The 20313-nt window shown below is 38.3% G+C and overlaps 1 protein-coding gene across 5 annotated transcripts in view; it reads right to left on the bottom strand.

Annotated features, from left to right (window-relative positions):
• Nucleotides 1–4462: 4462 nt before the first annotated feature.
• Nucleotides 4463–20313, bottom strand: part of ESRRG (estrogen related receptor gamma) — a 980003-nt gene continuing 964152 nt past the window's right edge. For 2 of the 5 annotated variants that reach the window (XM_069768495.1, XM_069768491.1), the window contains 2 exons: nucleotides 15013–15282; nucleotides 5090–5909 (listed from right to left, as the gene is read on the bottom strand). In XM_069768495.1, coding sequence (XP_069624596.1) covers nucleotides 5665–5909; nucleotides 15013–15282 — 515 coding nt within the window. In that variant the 3' untranslated portion in view covers nucleotides 5090–5664. Of the gene's footprint in view, nucleotides 5910–15012; nucleotides 15283–20313 lie in introns of all 5 variants that reach the window. The other 3 variants (XM_069768492.1, XM_069768493.1, XM_069768494.1) reach the window with 3 other exon arrangements.

Below are 20313 nucleotides of genomic sequence, written 5' to 3'. Positions count from 1 at the left end.
CAAGCACTGTGTGGATGATGTAGGAGATGTCATCCACTTCAATTGAGGTAGAAGAGGTGGCATTTGAAGACACCGGGACAGCGTTGAACATGGTCTGGATTTTCCCATTGGATTGGACCGTGCAATTTGCGATGTGTGCCTGCACAGGTTTCTAAATTCAGCTGCGCAGGTGCAAGACTTTGAGCACAATGAGGATAACATAAAAGGCATCCAGTTCCATCAAGATGGAAAAAAGCAGCATTGGAGGGGTTGGAGCGGCGCCGAGAACTATCAGGATTCGCCCATCGAACCAGACCAAACAATTTGCTTGCAGCGTGTGACGTGAAAAAAATGACTGTTTTTGGAGGTATGCGAGGCACCTATGAGGGTATTAAGCAGAGATGAGCACATTTTTCAAAATTCGGTTTCGATTATGATTGTTGGCAAATATTATTTTTACAATATTCGTCGAACACAGCCGAATGTCATTGGAGTCAATAGGAGTAGAAAGGAACAAATATGTTCAGAATCGATCGTCAAACATAAATTCGGCATGATTAAGGTACCAATATAGCACGAATATGGCAAATTTAAATTCGGCAACCGATTCCAAACATATTCGCTCAACTCTAGTGTAAAGGGCTTGTAGGAACTATATTTACACGGGTTTATAAGTAATAAAAATTGGTCACAGATTCCTTTTAGATAGTAAAAAATTGCTCTCGAATACCACACAAAAGACATCCGTGTGCTGTTGTTTTTTTCATGGTCCAAAAGATTCGAATGGATGGGTTTGATCCATCACTCGAATCAAAAAATAGGCGAAAAGCCCCATAGACGATAATGCGTATTATTCTTATTATTCTCGGAAACAATATGACTAGAAAACATAGATGAAAAACAAATGTCTGAATGAGATCTAACTAAAATCAGGAAAACAGGATCATGGGGTGCATTAAAAGAGGTCTGGATACACATGATGAGAGCATTATACTGCCTCTGTACAAATCCCTAGTTAGACCGCACATGTAGTACTGTGTCCAGTTTTGGGCACCAGTGCTCAGGAAGGATATAATGGAACTAGAGAGAGTACAAAGGAGGGGAACAAAATTAATAAAGGGGATGGGAGAACTACAATACCCAGATAGATTAGCGAAATTAGGATTATTTAGTCTAGAAAAAAGACGACTGAGGGGCGATCTAATAACCATGTATAAGTATATAAGGGGACAATACAAATATCTCGCTGAGGATCTGTTTATACCAAGGAAGGTGACGGGCACAAGGGGGCATTCTTTGCGTCTGGAGGAGAGAAGGTTTTTCCACCAACATAGAAGAGGATTCTTTACTGTTAGGGCAGTGAGAATCTGGAATTGCTTGCCTGAGGAGGTGGTGATGGCGAACTCAGTCGAGGGGTTCAAGAGAGGCCTGGATGTCTTCCTGGAGCAGAACAATATTGTATCATACAATTAGGTTCTGTAGAAGGACGTAGATCTGGGGATTTATTATGATGGAATATAGGCTGAACTGGATGGACAAATGTCTTTTTTCGGCCTTACTAACTATGTTACTATGTTACTAAAATGTATTGTTTTACCCAAGAAAGAAAAAAAAAGGCAAGAATAAAAAAGCAAGAATAAAAAACACAAAAACATTCAAAAAGTGGAAGCTTTTTTTTTAATATTGCTCTACCATCATCCTGAAAGGCATAATAATTTGACTTACACATCTGAACTGATTGAAGTTACAGAATCATGTCTCCTTTTTGCATTTAACAATATATACAATATAAAATAAATACATTTACACAAATGGACATATTTCTGGAGCACATGGTATGATACACAGCACAAAAATATACAGTTGATTGTATTACAGATGTGAAGCCCGTCGATAACTATAGACATGGTTTTATTTGTGATAGTGGTTATGTTGCAACTCCTGGAGTATTATAATCATCTTATTATTATATTATTCTTTTTTTTTTTCATAATTTTTACTTTTTTTTTTTGTTCCTTTAACAATGGCTGTCGCTGAATGTTTTCCTAAGATAGGTAAAACCTTGAAGGTGAAATCACCGTTGCCCATTTTCTCCTTAAGAAAAATAGCAGTTTACCATTGTTATACTTTTTTTAAATTATTATTATTATTATCTTATTTTCACATCGCTTAAAATGCAAAATAGTCTAATAAATACAACTTTTCCAAATTCGATTCAGACATCGATTGCGACTCTTCACGGCCGTTTAATCATATAGCTTTAAATAAAGAAAACAAAACAACGCAGAAATAATTTAAAAATTAAATTAAAAATCTAAATCATATAAATTTACATTTCGCAATTCATACACCCTTTTTTTTTTAATATATTTTAGCGCACCTCATGCTATAAATGTCATATTGACAAAAATTTAAATAAACAACGTCCACACAAGATTTTATTATAAAATAATAGATTTTTTTTTTTACCCATTTCGAAAGGGGGTAATTACTAAATCCTCTTCTTAAAAATGAGGAAAAAATGCTGCATTAAAACAATATTATTATTTTTTTTTTTAATGAGCACGGCAGTATTATCTAAGTGTCTAAAATTTCCAACCACAATAGCGAACAGGGTCTAAAATAATGTATTAAAATTACATTTCCTAATTTTTTTTTGGGGGGGGGGGATGGAAGTGGGGAGGGAAGGGGGATATTTGCAATTCTAATCCTGCCGGCTCGCTCGGAAATACTCATCTTGAGTATGCCGTTATACCCCGGTACAGTTGAGTCGATTTTTCTCATACATATATATTTCTATATATAATAAAAGCCTAAAACAGTAAAGTAAAATATAATAATAAAATACAATTTAAAAAATATAAAATAAATAATCTCATTCAATCAGCACCGTTTTTTTTTTTTTCTTTCTCCAAGGAGTAGTCAAATTTGACGTACTTGTACAGGGACGTGCCAATTTTCTGAATACCTATCAGAGCTATATTTAAAGGTACTCGCCATCTGAATGAATCGCTAATGATGAGTAATCTAAAACCACACTACAGTCACTTCTCTACTGAGAAACCACAATCTACAATATAATCCTTATATAGCTAATGGTAGATACACAGTATTTATAGGACCAGGCTGCCGTGTTTCATCAACCCGTTGTATTCTGTTTAAAGCACACAGAGTAGCAATAGTGTCGGGAATTTTTTTGTTTTTTTGCGCAAAAAAAAAAATTAAATGGTTTTGCAACAACACAGAGCGAGTTATTAACAGTTGAGATGATTCGGAAGAAGAAGAAGAAGAAGAAGAAGAAGAAAGCCATATTTACAGCGCTTGAAAACTGAGCTTAGTTCAATGTAGAAGTAGAAGATATATTTGGTGTTAAGAACCATTTAAAAAGTATTTTTTCTTTTTCTTTATTTTTTTAATTTTTGTTTATATTTTTTTTTTTCATTTTTTTTTCGAAAGCCTCAAGATTTTTCAACCGGTGATTTTTTTTTATTTTTCAACTCAAAGTTTTTTGTGATCTGCCAAGGTATAGTATTTTTTTGCTGTTGTTTTCTTCGAAGACTATGACCAGGAAACCCAAAAGATTAAACTTTCCTGTAGGCTCAGTCCTGAGGAATTGCACATCCAATATTGCCATCTAAGGCCGGGATCACACTACAGCGAAATACGGAAAACCCAGCTCTGGCGCCGGCACTCCGGTGCGGAGCGTGCAGCTCCATGTATTGCTGTGCGGCTGCACGCTCCACTTCGGAGCTGGGTTTTCACCTGCGAGACTCGGCCATATCTCGTGTATGTGTGATCCTGGCCTAAAATCCTACCCTGTGTCTAAAAAAAGCATACATCACAAGAATCGAACAGCCACAAGGAGAACAAGACAACAGGTTTTTGTTCTTTTTCCGGAAATGCAACTGAAATATAATAATAATTAAAAAAAAAAAAAAAAAAAAATTTTTTTTTTTTTTTTTTTGGGGGGTGGGGGAGGTGGTTAACACAGCAAACAGGAAACATTGAAGAGCTGAACTATGATTTTTTTTAGTTAGATTACAATTTTAATCACATTTGTGTACATATAATATGGGCGTTCACATGATACAGGGAGCAACTATTAACACTGATATATTGGCAGAGCGTGTAGATGTATTGTAGGTAGCTGGAATTTTATTTTTGTCAGCGGGGGGGGGGGTGGTAGGTGTGGGATTACATTAGATTACACCTTTTTTTAACAGTCTCGTACAGAAACAGATATCATGCAGCAACAAGAAGGGGTAGAGAAACCACACTGACTGCTTTAGCTATCGGTAGTAGAAAGAAAAAAAAAAATTACAATAAAGTCTTATATTAATTTCTTAAACTCGTCTGATTACATATACATACATACATATGTATATATATTTTTTATTTTTCAGAGAGTTTATTGCTGGCCTTTGCATTACCTTCAATATTAATATATTATTTTACATATTCATTATTTTATTTATTTATTTTTTACAATTTTTATAAGTCGCAAGTTTCATTATTCTTAAGACACCAAGCGTCCTCGTAGGGAAGTGTTAAGCAGATAAGACTATTTATATACATCGCAGGTGTAATCTAATATCGTGTTTAACAGAACAGGTAGGCTAGGCTTTACGTAATAAGAAAATGAAAAGTTTTTTTTTTTTTTTTTGTTCTTTTTGTTTGTCTTTTTTTTTTTGTTTTGTTTAACCAGACTGGCAGACAACATTAATTGCATCCGTGGTAATATGCACCATCCTTCGACTATTGCTTGAATAAGAGACATATCCACAATAATATTCAGTAAATGGCTGAAAAGTTGTGATAAAGCTGGTACAAAATAATCTCCGTTTTATAACAATTAATAATTAAAAAAAAAACAATTGTAATAATTATAATTTAAAAAAACAAAAACAAAAAAAAAAACCCTCTTCCTTTAAGGATAACAATGTCCTTATTGTTCATCGTTGCTCGAACCCATACGCAGTTTGCATTACATTTTTTTTTTCTTAATTAGTAATATCTGTTAATTAATATTGCATGAATGAATAAAGCTTAAAACTATTCCCTGAAAAAAGTCACATAGTACCTAAACGAGAACTTTTTTTTTTTTTTTTTTGGAAGACTTCAAAAATCAAAGGAATCAAATGGTTTGGGTGGCCGAGATGCAAAAAAAAAAAAATCAAACCAAATGAAGCAGCCAATGACATGTCGCTCAGGGTGTCAATTTGCTCCCAAGTAATCCTACAAGTGCAATCAGTCACTTTTTGAATAAATATACAATTTTTGATTGATTTTTTTTTGTCCTGGATTCCACTTGTTATTGGGGGCCTTGTGGTCCATGTTAAATTCAGTAGCATCCTATGGATTTCTGTCCTTTGGCAGGGCTGGCTTCCATTTCTCTTAATTAAAGACTTTTTTAAAGTTTTTTTTAACTCTTTATTTAAGTTCAGCAGCAGCAGCAGCAGCAAAAAAAAAAAAAAGAAAATCGGGAGAGGAAAATTTCTGCACAATTACCGCTCAGTCGAAAAGTCGAAAGCTGCTCCAGTCTTGCTGCTTCTTTACGTCAGTGCAGTCACTCGCTTCTGATTCAGTACATTATTTGCCATAATAATTAGACGTAATTTATCTTATTTATTTTTATTTTTTTTTCCCCCATCAGTGGTGCTATCGGGTCACCAAAGATTGTTTTAGTCAGACCTTGGCCTCAAGCATTTCCAAAAAAAGTTTATGCATAGGAACTTTCCCCTCCAGTTTGATGTTGTAGAAGTGTTGGACGGCCTTGGTGGACGTCTGTCGAAGAAGTGGCAAAGTCATCAAGAACTTGCCTGCCCGGCGAGGGTCTTCGATGTGTTGGCCAGCTTCGTAATCCTGCAGAGCCTCGTGTAAGACGTCTTGAAGTTTCTGAACAGCTTCAACGTCTTCTATATGCATGGAGTCTGAGAACAGTAAAAAAAAAACAAAGAAAGCGTTTAATACAAAATGTAATAACAAGAAGAGAAATTTAAAAAAAAAGTATAAAAATCTAACAACATTTTTTGTGAGTAAAAATAAATATATACGGTAAATAAAAATAATGTAATAATAAATCTTTATAAAAAACGAGCGCTATTCTCTACTGTAATGTTACAATTGGATATTTTTTTAGTAATACTTATCCCAGTATGTGTGGGATTAAAAAAAAAAAAAAATTACCCCAAAAGCATTTTGTTCATTAATAAAAAAGAATTAATAAAAAAAATAAAGTAGCATTGGTCATTGGTGTCTGTTGTAGAGGATGTTTTGTAATTTTGTAGGAGTCTTTAGTGACACAAGATTTGGTGGCATGCAACATGCACCCCAAAAACAATTCTGTGACTTTTCTACAATATGAATTCACACTACTTCTTAGGGCAGTCCCACACGTCCAGATAATTCCGGTACCGGAAAAATCGGTACCGGAATTATCCGTGTCCATGTGCCCGTGCGTTTCTGTGGCACATCAGTGTGGCACACGTGTGCCACCCGTGTGCCCACTGGGTACCACACGCACCGTGCAGGAGACAGCGCTAGAGTTTAGCGCTGTCCCCTGCATCTGGTGCTGAAGCCGCGATTCATATCTTCTCTGCAGCAGCATTTGCTGTAAAGAAGATATGAATAATCCTTTTTTTTTTGTTTCTCGTGTTTAAAATAAAGGTCCATGTCCCCACCCCCTTTCACCCCCTGTGCGCCCGCCCGCTGTTCTTAAAATACTCACCCGGTTCCCTCGCTGGCTGGCGCTGCTTCCTGTCCTGGCCGCACCTTCTACTGTATGAGCGGTCACGTGGGGCCGCTGATTACAGTCATGAATATGCGGCTCCACCTCCCATAGGGGTGGAGCCGCATATTCATCACTGCAAATGAGCGGCCCCACGTGACTGCTCATACAGTAGAAGGTGCGGCCAGGACAGGGAGCAGCAGCCTATGGGAGGTGGAGCCGCATATTCATGACTGTAATCGGCGGCACCACGTGACCGCTCATACAGGAGAAGTTGGCGCTGAGAGGAAGCTGCGAGGGAGCCGGGTGAGTATTTTATTAACAGCGGGTGGGCGCACAGGGGGTGGGAGGGGGGAGGGGACAGGGATCTTTATTTTAAACACGAAAAAAAAAAAAGGATTTTTCATATCTTCTCTCTAGCGAACGCTGCTGGAGAGAAGATATGAATGGCGGCTTCAGCACCACGCTGGGGGGACAGTGCTTACTGTAGCGCCGTCTCCTGCACGGCACACGGACTGCACAAGGACAGCGTCCGTGTGCGGTACATGTTTTACACAGACCCATTGACTTTAATGGGTCCGTGTAATCCGTGCGCTCCCACGAACACTGACATGTCTCCGTGTTTTGCACACGGACACACGGTCTGTGAAAACACGCTGACATGTGCAGAGACACATTGATTTCAATGTGTCTACGTGAGTCAGTGTCTCTGGTACATGAGGAAACTGTCACCTCACGTACCGGAGCCACTGACGTGTGAAACCGGCCTAAAAGGGTATTCCCATCTCCACGATCCTCTCCCAATATTTAGTAGGTGTAATAATAATAATGATATTAGCAAATACTTCCAATTAAAAATGTAGTATAGTTTTTGTGATGCCACATGGAGCACTAAATAGCAGTATATGGAGGGACCCTCAATGTCAATATAGAGGCAATGCATATAGGGGAACAGATAGAGCACCGTATGGCGTTATATGGTGGAAATATGAATATCAATGTAGAAGCAATGATTCCAGAGGAAAATAAATGGTGCCACATGGGGCACCAAATGGCAGATAATAGTGGGATTCTGCATGTCAATGTAGGGGCAGTGCATTAATGGGAAAATAACCCCATAATATAGTGCTGCATGGAGTAGCATATGGAAGTATATAGTGGGACACTATGTTATTATAGAGGCAATGCATTTAGAGAGAAATAACCTTATAAATGGTGGCACATGGAGCACCATATGGCAGTATATAGTTGTACTCTGAATGTCAATAAAGAGGCAATGCTCATATGGCAATATATAATGGGGCTCTCATTGTCAATGTGGAGGGCATGGAATTCTATCGTACGGTACTGCATGGAGCACATATGGCAATATACAGTGGGACTCTCAATGTCAATGTAGAGGCTATGGAACCCTATAGTATGGTACCGCATGGAGCACCATATGGCAGTATATAGTTTGTCTCTCAATGTCACTGTAGAAGTTATGGAACCCTATAGTATGATACCGCATGGAGCACCATATGGCAGTATACAGTGGGACTCTCAATATCAATGTAGAGGCTATGGAACCCTATAGCAATGTACCTTATGGAGCACCATATGGCAGTATATAGTAGGTCTCTCAATATCAATGTAGAGGCTATGGAACCTATAGCAATGTACCGTATGGAGCACTATGTGGCAGTATACAGTGGGACTCTCAATATCAATGTAGAGGCTATGGAACCCTATAGCAATGTACCGTATGGAGCACTATGTGGCAGTATACAGTGGGACTCTCAATATCAATGTAGAGGCTATGGAATCTTATAGTATGGTATCGCATGGAGCACCATATGGCAGTATATAGTTTGTCTCTCAATGTCACTGTAGAAGTTATGGAACCCTACAGTATGATAACGCATGGAGCACCATATGGTAGTATATAGTTTGTCTCTCAATGTCACTGTAGAAGTTATGGAACCCTATAGTATGATAACGCATGGAGCACCATATGGCAGTATATAGTTTGTCTCTCAATGTCACTGTAGAAGTTATGGAACCCTATAGTATGATAACGCATGGAGCACCATATGGCAGTATATAGTTTGTCTCTCAATGTCACTGTAGAAGTTATGGAACCCTATAGTATGATATCGCATGGAGCACCATATGGTAGTATATAGTAGGTCTCTCAATGTCACTGTAGAAGTTATGGAACCCTATAGTATGATAACGCATGGAGCACCATATGGCAGTATATAGTTTGTCTCTCAATGTCACTGTAGAAGTTATGGAACCCTATAGTATGATATCGCATGGAGCACCATATGGTAGTATATAGTAGGTCTCTCAATGTCACTGTAGAGGGCACGGAATTCGATAGTATGTACCGCATGGAGCACCCTGTGGCAGTATACAGTGGGACTCTCAATAGCAATGTAGAGACTATGGAACCCGATAGTATGGTAATAATAATAATAACAATCTTTATTTTTATATAGCGCTAACATATTCCGCAGCGCTTTACAGTTTGCACACATTATCATTGCTGTCCCAAGCAGGGCTCACAATCTACATTCCCTATCAGTATGTCTTTATAATGTGGGAGGAAACCGGAGCACCCGGAGGAAACCCACGCAAGCATGGGGAGAACATACAAACTCCTTGCAGATGTTGTCCAAGGTAGGATTAGAACCCAGGACTCCAGCGCTGCAAGGCTGCAGTGCTACCCACTGAGCCACCATGCTGCCCTATGGTACCGCATGGAGCACCATATGGCAGTATATAGTGGGTCTCTCGATGTCAATGTAGAGGCTATGGAACCCTATAGCAATGTACCGCATGGAGCACCATATGGCAGTATACAGTGGGACTCTCAATATCAATGTAGAGGCTATGGAATCTTATAGTATGGTATCGCATGGAGCACTATGTGGCAGTATATAGTTTGTCTCTCAATGTCACTGTAGAAGTTATGGAACCTTATAGTATGATACCACATGGAGCACCATATGGCAGTATACAGTGGGTCTCTCAATGTCAATGTAGGGGGCATGGAATTGTATAGTATGTACTGCATGGAGCACCATATGGCAGTATACAGTGGGACTCTCAATAGCAATGTAGAGGCTAGGGAACCTTATAGTATGGTACTGCATGGAGCACCCTGTGGCAGTATATAGTTTGTCTCTCAATGTCACTGTAGAAGTTATGGAACCCTATAGTATGATACCGCATGGAGCACCATGTGGCAGTATATAGTGGGACTCTCAATAGCAATGTAGAGGCTAGGGAACTTTATAGTATGGTACTGCATGGAGCACCATGTGGCAGTATATAGTTTGTCTCTCAATGTCACTGTAGAAGTTATGGAACCTTATAGTATGATAACGCATGGAGCACCATATGGCAGTATACAGTGTGACTCTCAATGTCAATGTAGATGTAGGGAACCCTATAGTATAGTATTGCATGGAGCACCTTGTGGCAGTATATAGTGCAACTTTGAATGTCACTGTAAAGGCCATAGAACCCTATACTATGGTACCACACGGGGTACAATATGGCAGCATATAGTGGGACTCTCAATATCAATGTAGAGGCAGTGACTTTTGTGTAGGTGGAATTTTTCTACAATACACAAACAACACAACCCCGAAGAGTTAACTGCCAGACAGTCAGCTCTGCTCCGTCTGTGTGAGCGTAATGGCGATGCCCCTTGCTACATACAGATACCGGGACCCTTATGATCCCCTTAACACCACATAAAAAAACTACATAAGAAAATAACTAGATTTTCCCCATTTAAAGTCACAGCTACAATATTGCAAACTGCTAATTGCAAAATCAATTAGGAAAAAAAAACAAAAAACTAGAAAATATTTCTAAAACCGGTCACGCATCCCGTGTCTCTCAGGGGGGCAATTTGGGCAGAAGGTCTCATTTCACTTGAGCCGCGCCAAATCACAAGTCGTCATCCACAAGTAAGCAATAGCAATCTGGTTTTTCATTTTTCAGAGCGGCTGAGCCCAGCCTGAGATTGATCGTCGCATATGGCCCCAGAAAACAAACTGTCAATACTCTGAATGCTTCAGAATTTGAACAAATAGCCGTCCGCCCATCGAGGCCGCTCGTTGCATCCCATTTAACAGATTTTATTGACAGTTTCCTTCTTGTAATTAAAGGGAAAACTACTGGCCAGAAACCAAGATAAAGTTCAAAGAAAGGGTCACAACAAAAGCAGATGGAGGGGCACGGCGGGCCTGTCAATGGTACACGGCGTGCGAGCGCGTTATCGACACGCGGGTATCTACTGATCAGCATGTGATTAAACGCCGATCTATAGGCAACGGCATGCAAATACTAAGAGGGACTACAAGGAAAAGCCCTAGGAGGAGACCCGAAAGCCCAGTGATCTTCGCTTATCTCGTCCCCTTGTCTGCATCTGCACGCTAAATGCTTTATTAACCCTTCGTTCATGCACGCATCGGGCGAGTCAATCGGATCGGCTCTTTTAAATGATGGCGTCAATAGACCCACGAGCGCTAATTTTATTTTATCAGCTGTTTGCTTTGGTTAAATTGATCACGGGGACGTAAGAACGGAGACTGCATTTTTATTGTAATTCCTTGTCTAGCCAATTGATAAGTAACAGTACCGCCCCCTCTATTAAAGCACCAGACCGGACCCCCCCCCACTATATTAAATAAATAAATAAACAGTGGAGGACCCTCTGCGATGTAATACTACATTTCCCCTCTAGTGGTCGCTGTAAGGAAACTGTATCCCCTGCAGCTTCCTCCAGAAATATCAGGTTGTCACTCGCGTGATTTGCTAATGCATGGAGGTTGTTGTATGTGTTGAAACAACCCTTTAAGAGGCAGCAATGAACTGTTGTTAAAATCATTTTTTGTGTTCATTTAAAAAAACTAAATTGGCACTGTTATTTTTAACCTATCACAATCTAGATTAAAAATAAAAAAAATAAATATTGCAATTTTCACATTGGCTACTGGGGCTTTTTAAAATTGTAACTTCCTGTTGTTTAAGGAAACAACACATGTACATTAGCAGCAATGAACAGACTCTGGCCTTGTCTTTTGTATTAAAGCATCTAATGACGATGTGCAAAGGTCATTTTGAAGGGAGGATGTGCAGGAGAGCTGTGACATTGTCTACTGTGAATGGTGGATCCTGTGTTATTTACTGTATAGAGAGGTGTTTTCAGTCATTATACAGGAGGATGAGGTGAGCTGTGATATCACCTATTTTGAATGGTGGATCCTGTGTTATTTACTGTATAGAGAGGTGTTTTCAGTTATTATACAAGAGATAGGAGGAGGTGAGCTGTGACATCCCCTATTGTGAATGATGAATTATGGTATCTACTGTATATAGAGGTATTATCAGTCATTGTACAGGAGGAGGAGGTGAGCTGTGATATCAATTATTGTGAATGGTGGATCCTGTGTTATCTACTGTATATAGAGGTGTTATCAGTCATTATACAGGAGGAGGAGGTGAGCTGTGACATCACCTATTGTGAATGGTGGATCCTGTGTCATCTACTGTATATAGAGGTCTTATCAGTCATTGTACAGGAGGAGGAGGTGAGCTGTGACATCTCCTATTGTGAATGGTGGATCCTGTGTTATCTACTGTATATAGAGTTGCTATCAGTCATTGTACAGGAGGAGGAGGTGAGCTGTGACATCACCTATTGTGAATTGCGGATCCTGTGTTATCTACTGTATATAGAGGTGTTATCAGTCATCGTATAGAAGGAGGAGGTGCGCTGTGACATCACCTATTGTGAATGGTGGATCATCTGTTATCTACTGTATATGGATGTGTTATCAGTCATTGTACAGGAGTAGGAGGAGGAGGTAAGCTGTGACATCACCTATTGTGTATGATGGATCTTGTGTTCTTTTCTGTATATAGAGGTGTTATCAGTCATTGTACAGAAGGAGGTGAGCTGTGATACCACCTTTTATGTATGGTGGATCCTGCGTTATCTACTGTATATAGAGGTGTTATCAGTCATTGTACAGGAGGAGGAGGTGAGCTGTGATATCACCTTTTGTGACTGGTGGATCCTGTGTTATCTACTGTATATGGAGGTGTTATCAGTCATTGTACAGAAGGAGGTGAGCTGTGATACCACCTATTGTGTATGGTGGATCCTGCGTTATCTACTGTATATAGAGGTGTTATCAGTCATTGTACAGGAGTAGGAGGAGGAGGTAAGCTGTGACATCACCTATTGTGTATGATGGATCTTGTGTTATTTTCTGTATATAAAGGTGTTATCAGTCATTGTACAGAAGGAGGTGAGCTGTGATACCACCTTTTATGTATGGTGGATCCTGCGTTATCTACTGTATATAGAGGTGTTATCAGTCATTGTACAGGAGGAGGAGGTGAGCTGTGATATCACCTTTTGTGACTGGTGGATCCTGTGTTATCTACTGTATATGGAGGTGTTATCAGTCATTGTACAGAAGGAGGTGAGCTGTGATACCACCTATTGTGTATGGTGGATCCTGCGTTATCTACTGTATATAGAGGTGTTATCAGTCATTGTACAGGAGTAGGAGGAGGAGGTAAGCTGTGACATCACCTATTGTGTATGATGGATCTTGTGTTATTTTCTGTATATAAAGGTGTTATCAGTCATTGTACAGAAGGAGGTGAGCTATAATACCACCTATTGTGTATGGCGGATCCTGCGTTATCTACTGTATATAGAGGTGTTATCAGTCATTGTACAGGAGGAGGAGGTGAGCTGTGACATCACCTATTGTGAATGGTGGATCCTGCGTTATCTACTGTATATAGAGGTGTTATCAGTCATTGTACAGTAGGAGGAGGTGAGCTGTGATATCACCTTTTGTGAATGGTGGATCCTGTGTTATCTACTGTATATGGAGGTGTTATCAGTCATTGTACAGGAGGAGGAGGTGAGCTGTGATATCACCTATTGTGAATGGTGGATACTGTGTTATCTATTGTATATAGAGATGTTATTGGTCATTGTGCAGAAGGAGAAGGGTCAGCCGTGATATCTCTTAATATGATTTGTTGGATCCTATGTTATCAGTGGTATATAGAGGTTGGGGATTATTATTATTATTATTATTATACATTTTTATAGTGCCATTTATTCCATGGCGCTTTACATGTGAATACGGGGCAAATATAGACAAATACATTAAACATGAGCAGATAACAAGGCACACGAGTACATAAGGAGGGAGGACCCTGCCCGCGAGGGCTCACAGTCTGCAGGGGGTGGGTGAGGATACACTAGGAGAGGGAAGAGCTGGCTGTGCGGCTCCTAGTTAATGATAAACTTAACTGGAGCAGCCAGTGCCAGGCAGCGGCTGCCAAGGCAAACAGGATTATGGGGTGCATTAAAAGAGGTCTGGATACACATGATGAGAGCATTATACTGCCTCTGTACAAATCCCTAGTTAGACCGCACATGGAGTACTGTGTCCAGTTTTGGTCACCTGTGCTCAGGAAGGATATAATGGAACTAGAGCGAGTACAAAGGAGGGCACCAAAATAAATAAAGGGGATGGGAGAACTACAATACCCAGATAGATTAGCAAAATTAAAATTATTTAGTCTAGAAAAAATACGACTGAGGGGCGATCTAATAACCATGTATAAGTATATAAGGGGACAATACAAATATCTCGCTGAGGATCTGTTTATACCAAGGAAGGTGACGGGCACAAGGGGGCATTTTCTGCATCTGGAGGAGAGAAGGTTTTTCCACCAACATAGAAGAGGATTCTTTACTGTTAGGGCAGTGAGAATCTGGAATTGCTTGCCTGAGGAGGTGGTGATGGCGAACTCAGTCGAGGGGTTCAACAGAGGCCTAGATGTCTTCCTGAAGGGTAACAATATTGTTTCTTACAGTTATTAGGTTCTTTACAAGGATGTAGATCTGGGGATTTATTATGATGGAATATAGGCTGAACTAGATGGACAAATGTCTTTTCTCGGCCTTACTATGTTAATATGAGGTTATTGTAATGCTGCCTCTGATGATAATTAGACTGCTTAAAACTCTTCCTGAAAGGACAGGAAGTATTCCCGATAAAGAGTATGAAAACTGCAAGATGACTAATATTGTTTTGGTTTTTTTGTTTTAATGATCATGATATGAAAAAAAATTACAAAAATTTGTATCACAAAAACCTGATTTAACAAACTGATCATTTTCTAATTTCTTCACTTTCAGTTTCCGCCTACAGAACAGCTAAATTCTAAGTCCTGAAAAACATCATATCAAAATAATATTTTAAACCAACCTGAGTTAGCAAGTGCTATAGCTTTAAGAGTCACAAATTCTTCTTTCTCTAATTTCATGCTCTTATATTTCTTGACAAGTTGCAGGATGGCATTATTCAGTTCCAGCAGTCCTGCCAATTTCGACTGGTCTTCATCCATGATGTAGTCTTCGGCATAGACCAACTCGTCCTCAAATGAGAGAGATCGGAAAACTATGCCCAGTATCAAGATCTCCATCCATGCGCTCTGTAGGAGACTCATCTGATCGGCGAGGGACAAGGTGGAGAATCCTGGAATAATAATGAAAATAACATAGAACATCATGAAGGTCGGAGAAAATGTCATCAATAATGAAGACAATATTCTATCTATCGAATCATGTATCTATATCTATTATCTATCTATCTATTATCTATTACTTATCTATTATATATTATCTATCTGTCTATCTATCTATTATCTATCTATCTATCTATTTATATATCTTGCTATCTATTTATTATCTATCTATCTATTATCTATTACTTATCTATTATATATTATCTATCTGTCTATTATCTATCTATCTATCTATTATCTATCTATCTATCTATCTATCTATCTATCTATCTATCTATCCATTATCTATCTGTCTATCTATCTCATATATATATATTATCTATCTATTATCTATCTATCTATTTTCTATCTATCTATTATCTATCTATCTATTATCTATCTATCTATTATCTATCTGTCTATCTATCTCATATATATATATTATCTATCTATTATCTATCTATCTATTATCTATATATCTATTATCTATCTGTCTATCTATCTCATATATATATATATATATATATTATCTATCTATTATCTATCTATCTATTATCTATCTATCTATTATCTATCTGTCTATCTATCTATCTATCTATTATCTATTCTATCTATCTATTATCTATCTATCTATTATCTATCTATCTATTATCTATCTGTCTATTATCTATCTATCTATCTAATATCTATCTATTATCTATCTATCTATCTATATTTCTATCTATCTATCTATTATCTATCTGTCTATCATCTATTATCTATCTATCTATCTATCTATCTATCTATCTATCTATCTATCTATTACTTATCTATTACCGTATCTATTATCTATCTATCTATCTATCTATCTATCTATCTATCTATCTATCTATCATCTATCTATTATCTATCTATCTATCTATTACTTATCTATTATCTATCTATCTATCATCTATCTATTATCTATCTATCTATCTATCTATCTATCTATCTATCTATCTATCATCTATCTATTATCTATCTATCTATCTATTACTTATCTATTATCTATCTATCTATCATCTATCTATTATCTATCTATCTATCTATTACTTATCTATCTATCTATCTATCTATCTATCTATCATCTATCTATTATCTATCTATCTATCTATCATCTATTATCTATCTATTATCTATCATCTATCTATTATCTATCTATCTATCTATCTATCTATCATCTATTATCTATCTATTATCTATCATCTATCTATTATCTCTCTATCTATCTATATATCTATCATCTATCTATTATCTATCTATATATCTTACTATCTATTTATTATCTATCTATTATCTATCTATTATCTATCTATCTATTTATCTATCTATCTATCATCTATCTATCCTGCTATCTATCCACTTGTCTGTATATCTCTCTATATCTTGATTATTTTTATTTCTTTCGTTGGAAGAACTGCATTCTATGAACCACCGGCAAGATAACATATGTAGAATAGCAGTTGTTCTGGGCAAATGTCTGCTCTTGAGCGGTAATGTTCTCATTTACATGACTTTCCGATGGGGAGTTAATAGATGTTACCGTCATTAAACCAGACTGTTAATTTTCTCAATCACATTGCCGGCGATACAAATATATACTGTAGGAAATAACTCCTTGGCCTGTTGGTAAAATGCGTAAGTTTGCCAGTTGGCACCTAACAATGACAACGACTTAATAAAATCATCAACGGGGATTAGAAGCGATTTTCTTAAGGGGGTCTTAAGACGTGTCTGGAGCTTATATTGAGCGCCTTGTGAGAGAGAAATCCTACAGAGAAAGAAGCCTTTCCCGGCATCCATGTCTTTTATTTTATGGTAAAGAGATAAAAGATACCTTAAATATGAGGTTAAAAGATAGAAATACACAATAGGACAATAGGTAGAAATGTACTTGTCTTTAGCAGAGGAGGAATCTATTCGCACTATATGGTTTATGCCAAAATAACTTCTTATGCTCCATAATGCAACATCCCAATTCTATGCTAAAGCCTGTGTTGTGCACCATTTCTAATACTGGTTTCCTATTTGGTGTAAGATGGGCCATTGTGCCCCAATAGGTACAATGGACGCATCACCTATAGCTACGGCCCTGACAGAGAAGTAATTGAAAGTTCCTGATGAAAAATTTGTTCCGTGCTTCCTCCTTCCTGTTAGCAGGCCCCATCAAACACTAGAGACTCTTACATTTGTGCCCCTTATATTTAACCCCATGTGACTTCAATCATAGGCACATACGTTCCATTGCAAATCACGATACCCCATCTATACCACTGTGTAATAAAAAGATGAGCAAATCTATTTGCGGTTCTAGAATTTTACAGAATTTTCGCATTTGCCAGAATTCGAATTTTGGTGTTTTGATTTTGCCAAATACAAAAAGGCTGGATTGACTGAAAAAAAATAGTAATAAAAAAATAATACTCATCTGGAACTCAACTGTCTTCTTTGGTAACCAGTGCGGTCTTCACTGGTTCTTCTTTGGGGTCTCTAGCGTGTAACATGTTTGGCGTCTCCTGCTCTGACTTGGCCTCAATGTCATGACCTGCGTCAACTTATAGCACATGGTCTAGTCATCACAAGAGACACCGGAGATGCCGTGTGCCAGAAGATCCTGAAGATAGCCCAATGAAGACTTCACCAGCGGCGGACCACAGAAGACGACCGGACTGTCCTAGGGCTGTGTGAAAGGTCAGGTGAAGACCAGGTGAAAATATATATATACTTTTACATGTTTTTATTATGTTCTGGGGTTTGGATTTCCTGGACACATTCAAGAATGAACTACCAAATTCCAGTTTAGGCACATTCTCTAATTACTAGTAACCGTTATATCAATGGTCCCAAACCTTTTTAGCCTTGAGAGCCACCTTTTGCTCTAAGAAATGGTCGCTAACCACAATCTGTGTGAAGACATTATATAAGCCATATTTCAAGCAATAACAGATAACTAGTTACGAAATGGTTCTCATCAGTGGTTAGAGGGTTATTCTAGTTATTGAGGGTCAGAGGGTGAGTGTATCTACTACTCTTTTTATGCTACATTTGCTTTTCATACAGCCAATATAAAACCTTGGCCAGTCAAGTGCGTAAATTTAGAAATTGACTGGTTCTGGGTGCAGCTCCCTGTGGTTGTCCACCGAGCGGATGGATGCAGGAACGGTCTGCTAGTTTTGTGCACGAGTCTGACCTGTAAATTGGACCATATATGTCTATGAGGCCTGAACTCAACAGCCTCATTGACATATATGAGACTGTTAAGCTGGAGATAGGAGACCTGCAGTCAGTCCTTAAATCGCAGTTTCCAACCTTAGTATGTCAATGTCTGAAGGCCGAATTCAACCATCCATGTTTTATAGTCCAAGCACAGATCGTGGCGCACACAGCAACCGTGGGTCTCCTGTACTCAACTTTTTTTTTCTCTTCACCACCGAGGAAAAAACTGATGCCACTCTGATCAGAACAATCGTACCATGTTTCTTGGATGTGGAGAAATTTTACCCTCAGACTGATACTGCGCCATATCAATACTCCCCTATATCTGCCATTGCTGCAGTCCCGAAGTTATGACTAGAGGTGTGATCTCACGTCAACAGGGTGCGGCTCGTGAGCTACAGATTGGGGATCCCTGCATTATATTTAAGCGACAGATATCTGTAGCCATAAAGCAAATCATCACCCTACTTTTTTGTGGCTCCAATTCACTTTATTCTTTTTTTTTTACTTTTTACTGTAAATCCTAATATGAAATACATTATGGCAGTTTTATTTATTCTTTATTCTTCTTCCGCCTTTTTTTTTTACATTATTCCACCTACAAAGCCCCCTACGAAACACTACTGTATGTAAATTTCTATATTTTTTTTCCTCCTTTCAGGCAGGTGACGGCACAATCCATACAAGAAGAAAAAAACACAGTTATATTGTTTCCGTAGCCTAAAATGAGATTTTATCCAATTCCCGACAGATCCTGCAAATACATTTATTGGACGAGATTGTGAGCCACGAGTTCACCAAATGCTCAGTGTATTTTGCCACAAATCATACGCTGCTTCCCCTTTACAAATATTAGTTTCTGCAAGTGGAAAAGGAAAACGCTCTTTCAATTAGCTCGCAATGCGAAGCTTCCCCCGTAGAAGCGAGATTTTATTTATTTTTTTCCTATTCCGCTGCAGTAGCAGATGGACAGAGAATATAGCCTACAGCACCTTCCGATGACGGTCTACTCTCCCCTCCCGGGCACTGCTGTTAGTAAATAATTAGATTTACACATTCCCCAATCTCCCCACATCTTTCTACCGCATAATTAAAAGTGGGATGATTAGGTTATTGAATGGAAAGAGGAACTTTTTTTTATTGAGGTCCATTCATGATTTTATCAGGGCCAGCACTTTTATAGTTGTCACGAGGGTGCAGGCATCCAATTTTTCTTATCTGCCTGATTAATACAAACGCTGTTTCAGGACGCATTAATTAACAGATACAAATCTACGTTCTCATGGAAGGATCGATACGAAGAAGAAAAGAAGCATCAATGTGAATTTAGTGCTGATGATGGAGAAGACACTCCATTGACGTTTACGTGCAAGGAAATGCTAAAGTTTCTCCGCAATCCCTTTTGTCCCTGCCGTTTACAAATTAACAGTTTTCTATTTATTTTTGTCTCTTTTTTTCTGGCAGGCGTCAGACAGGTTGTTGGGATTTAATTAAGAAAAAGGTGGTAAATTTTGTCACAAAAAAAGGGCCAAATGTGTAAATCTCTATAGTTTCCTTCCATATGGTCAAAACTTTTTTGCATTTTTACCTAAACTTATGACTTATAACGAGCTGCAATTATCATTCCCTCTGTAAGTATAGATCATTGGACTACTAATGTTCCAATGATCAGTGAGAACTCTTGTTTTTAGCCACCCTTTTATTTTAAGTAGAAAGGGAAGTTGTTTTCAAAAAGTTTTAGCTTTTTAAAATATTCCATAATATTGGTT

This window comes from Ranitomeya imitator, chromosome 5 (assembly GCF_032444005.1).
Source record: "Ranitomeya imitator isolate aRanImi1 chromosome 5, aRanImi1.pri, whole genome shotgun sequence".
In the NCBI taxonomy this organism is placed as follows: Eukaryota; Metazoa; Chordata; class Amphibia; order Anura; family Dendrobatidae; genus Ranitomeya; species Ranitomeya imitator.
This window is presented reverse-complemented; position numbering and strand designations above follow the sequence as displayed.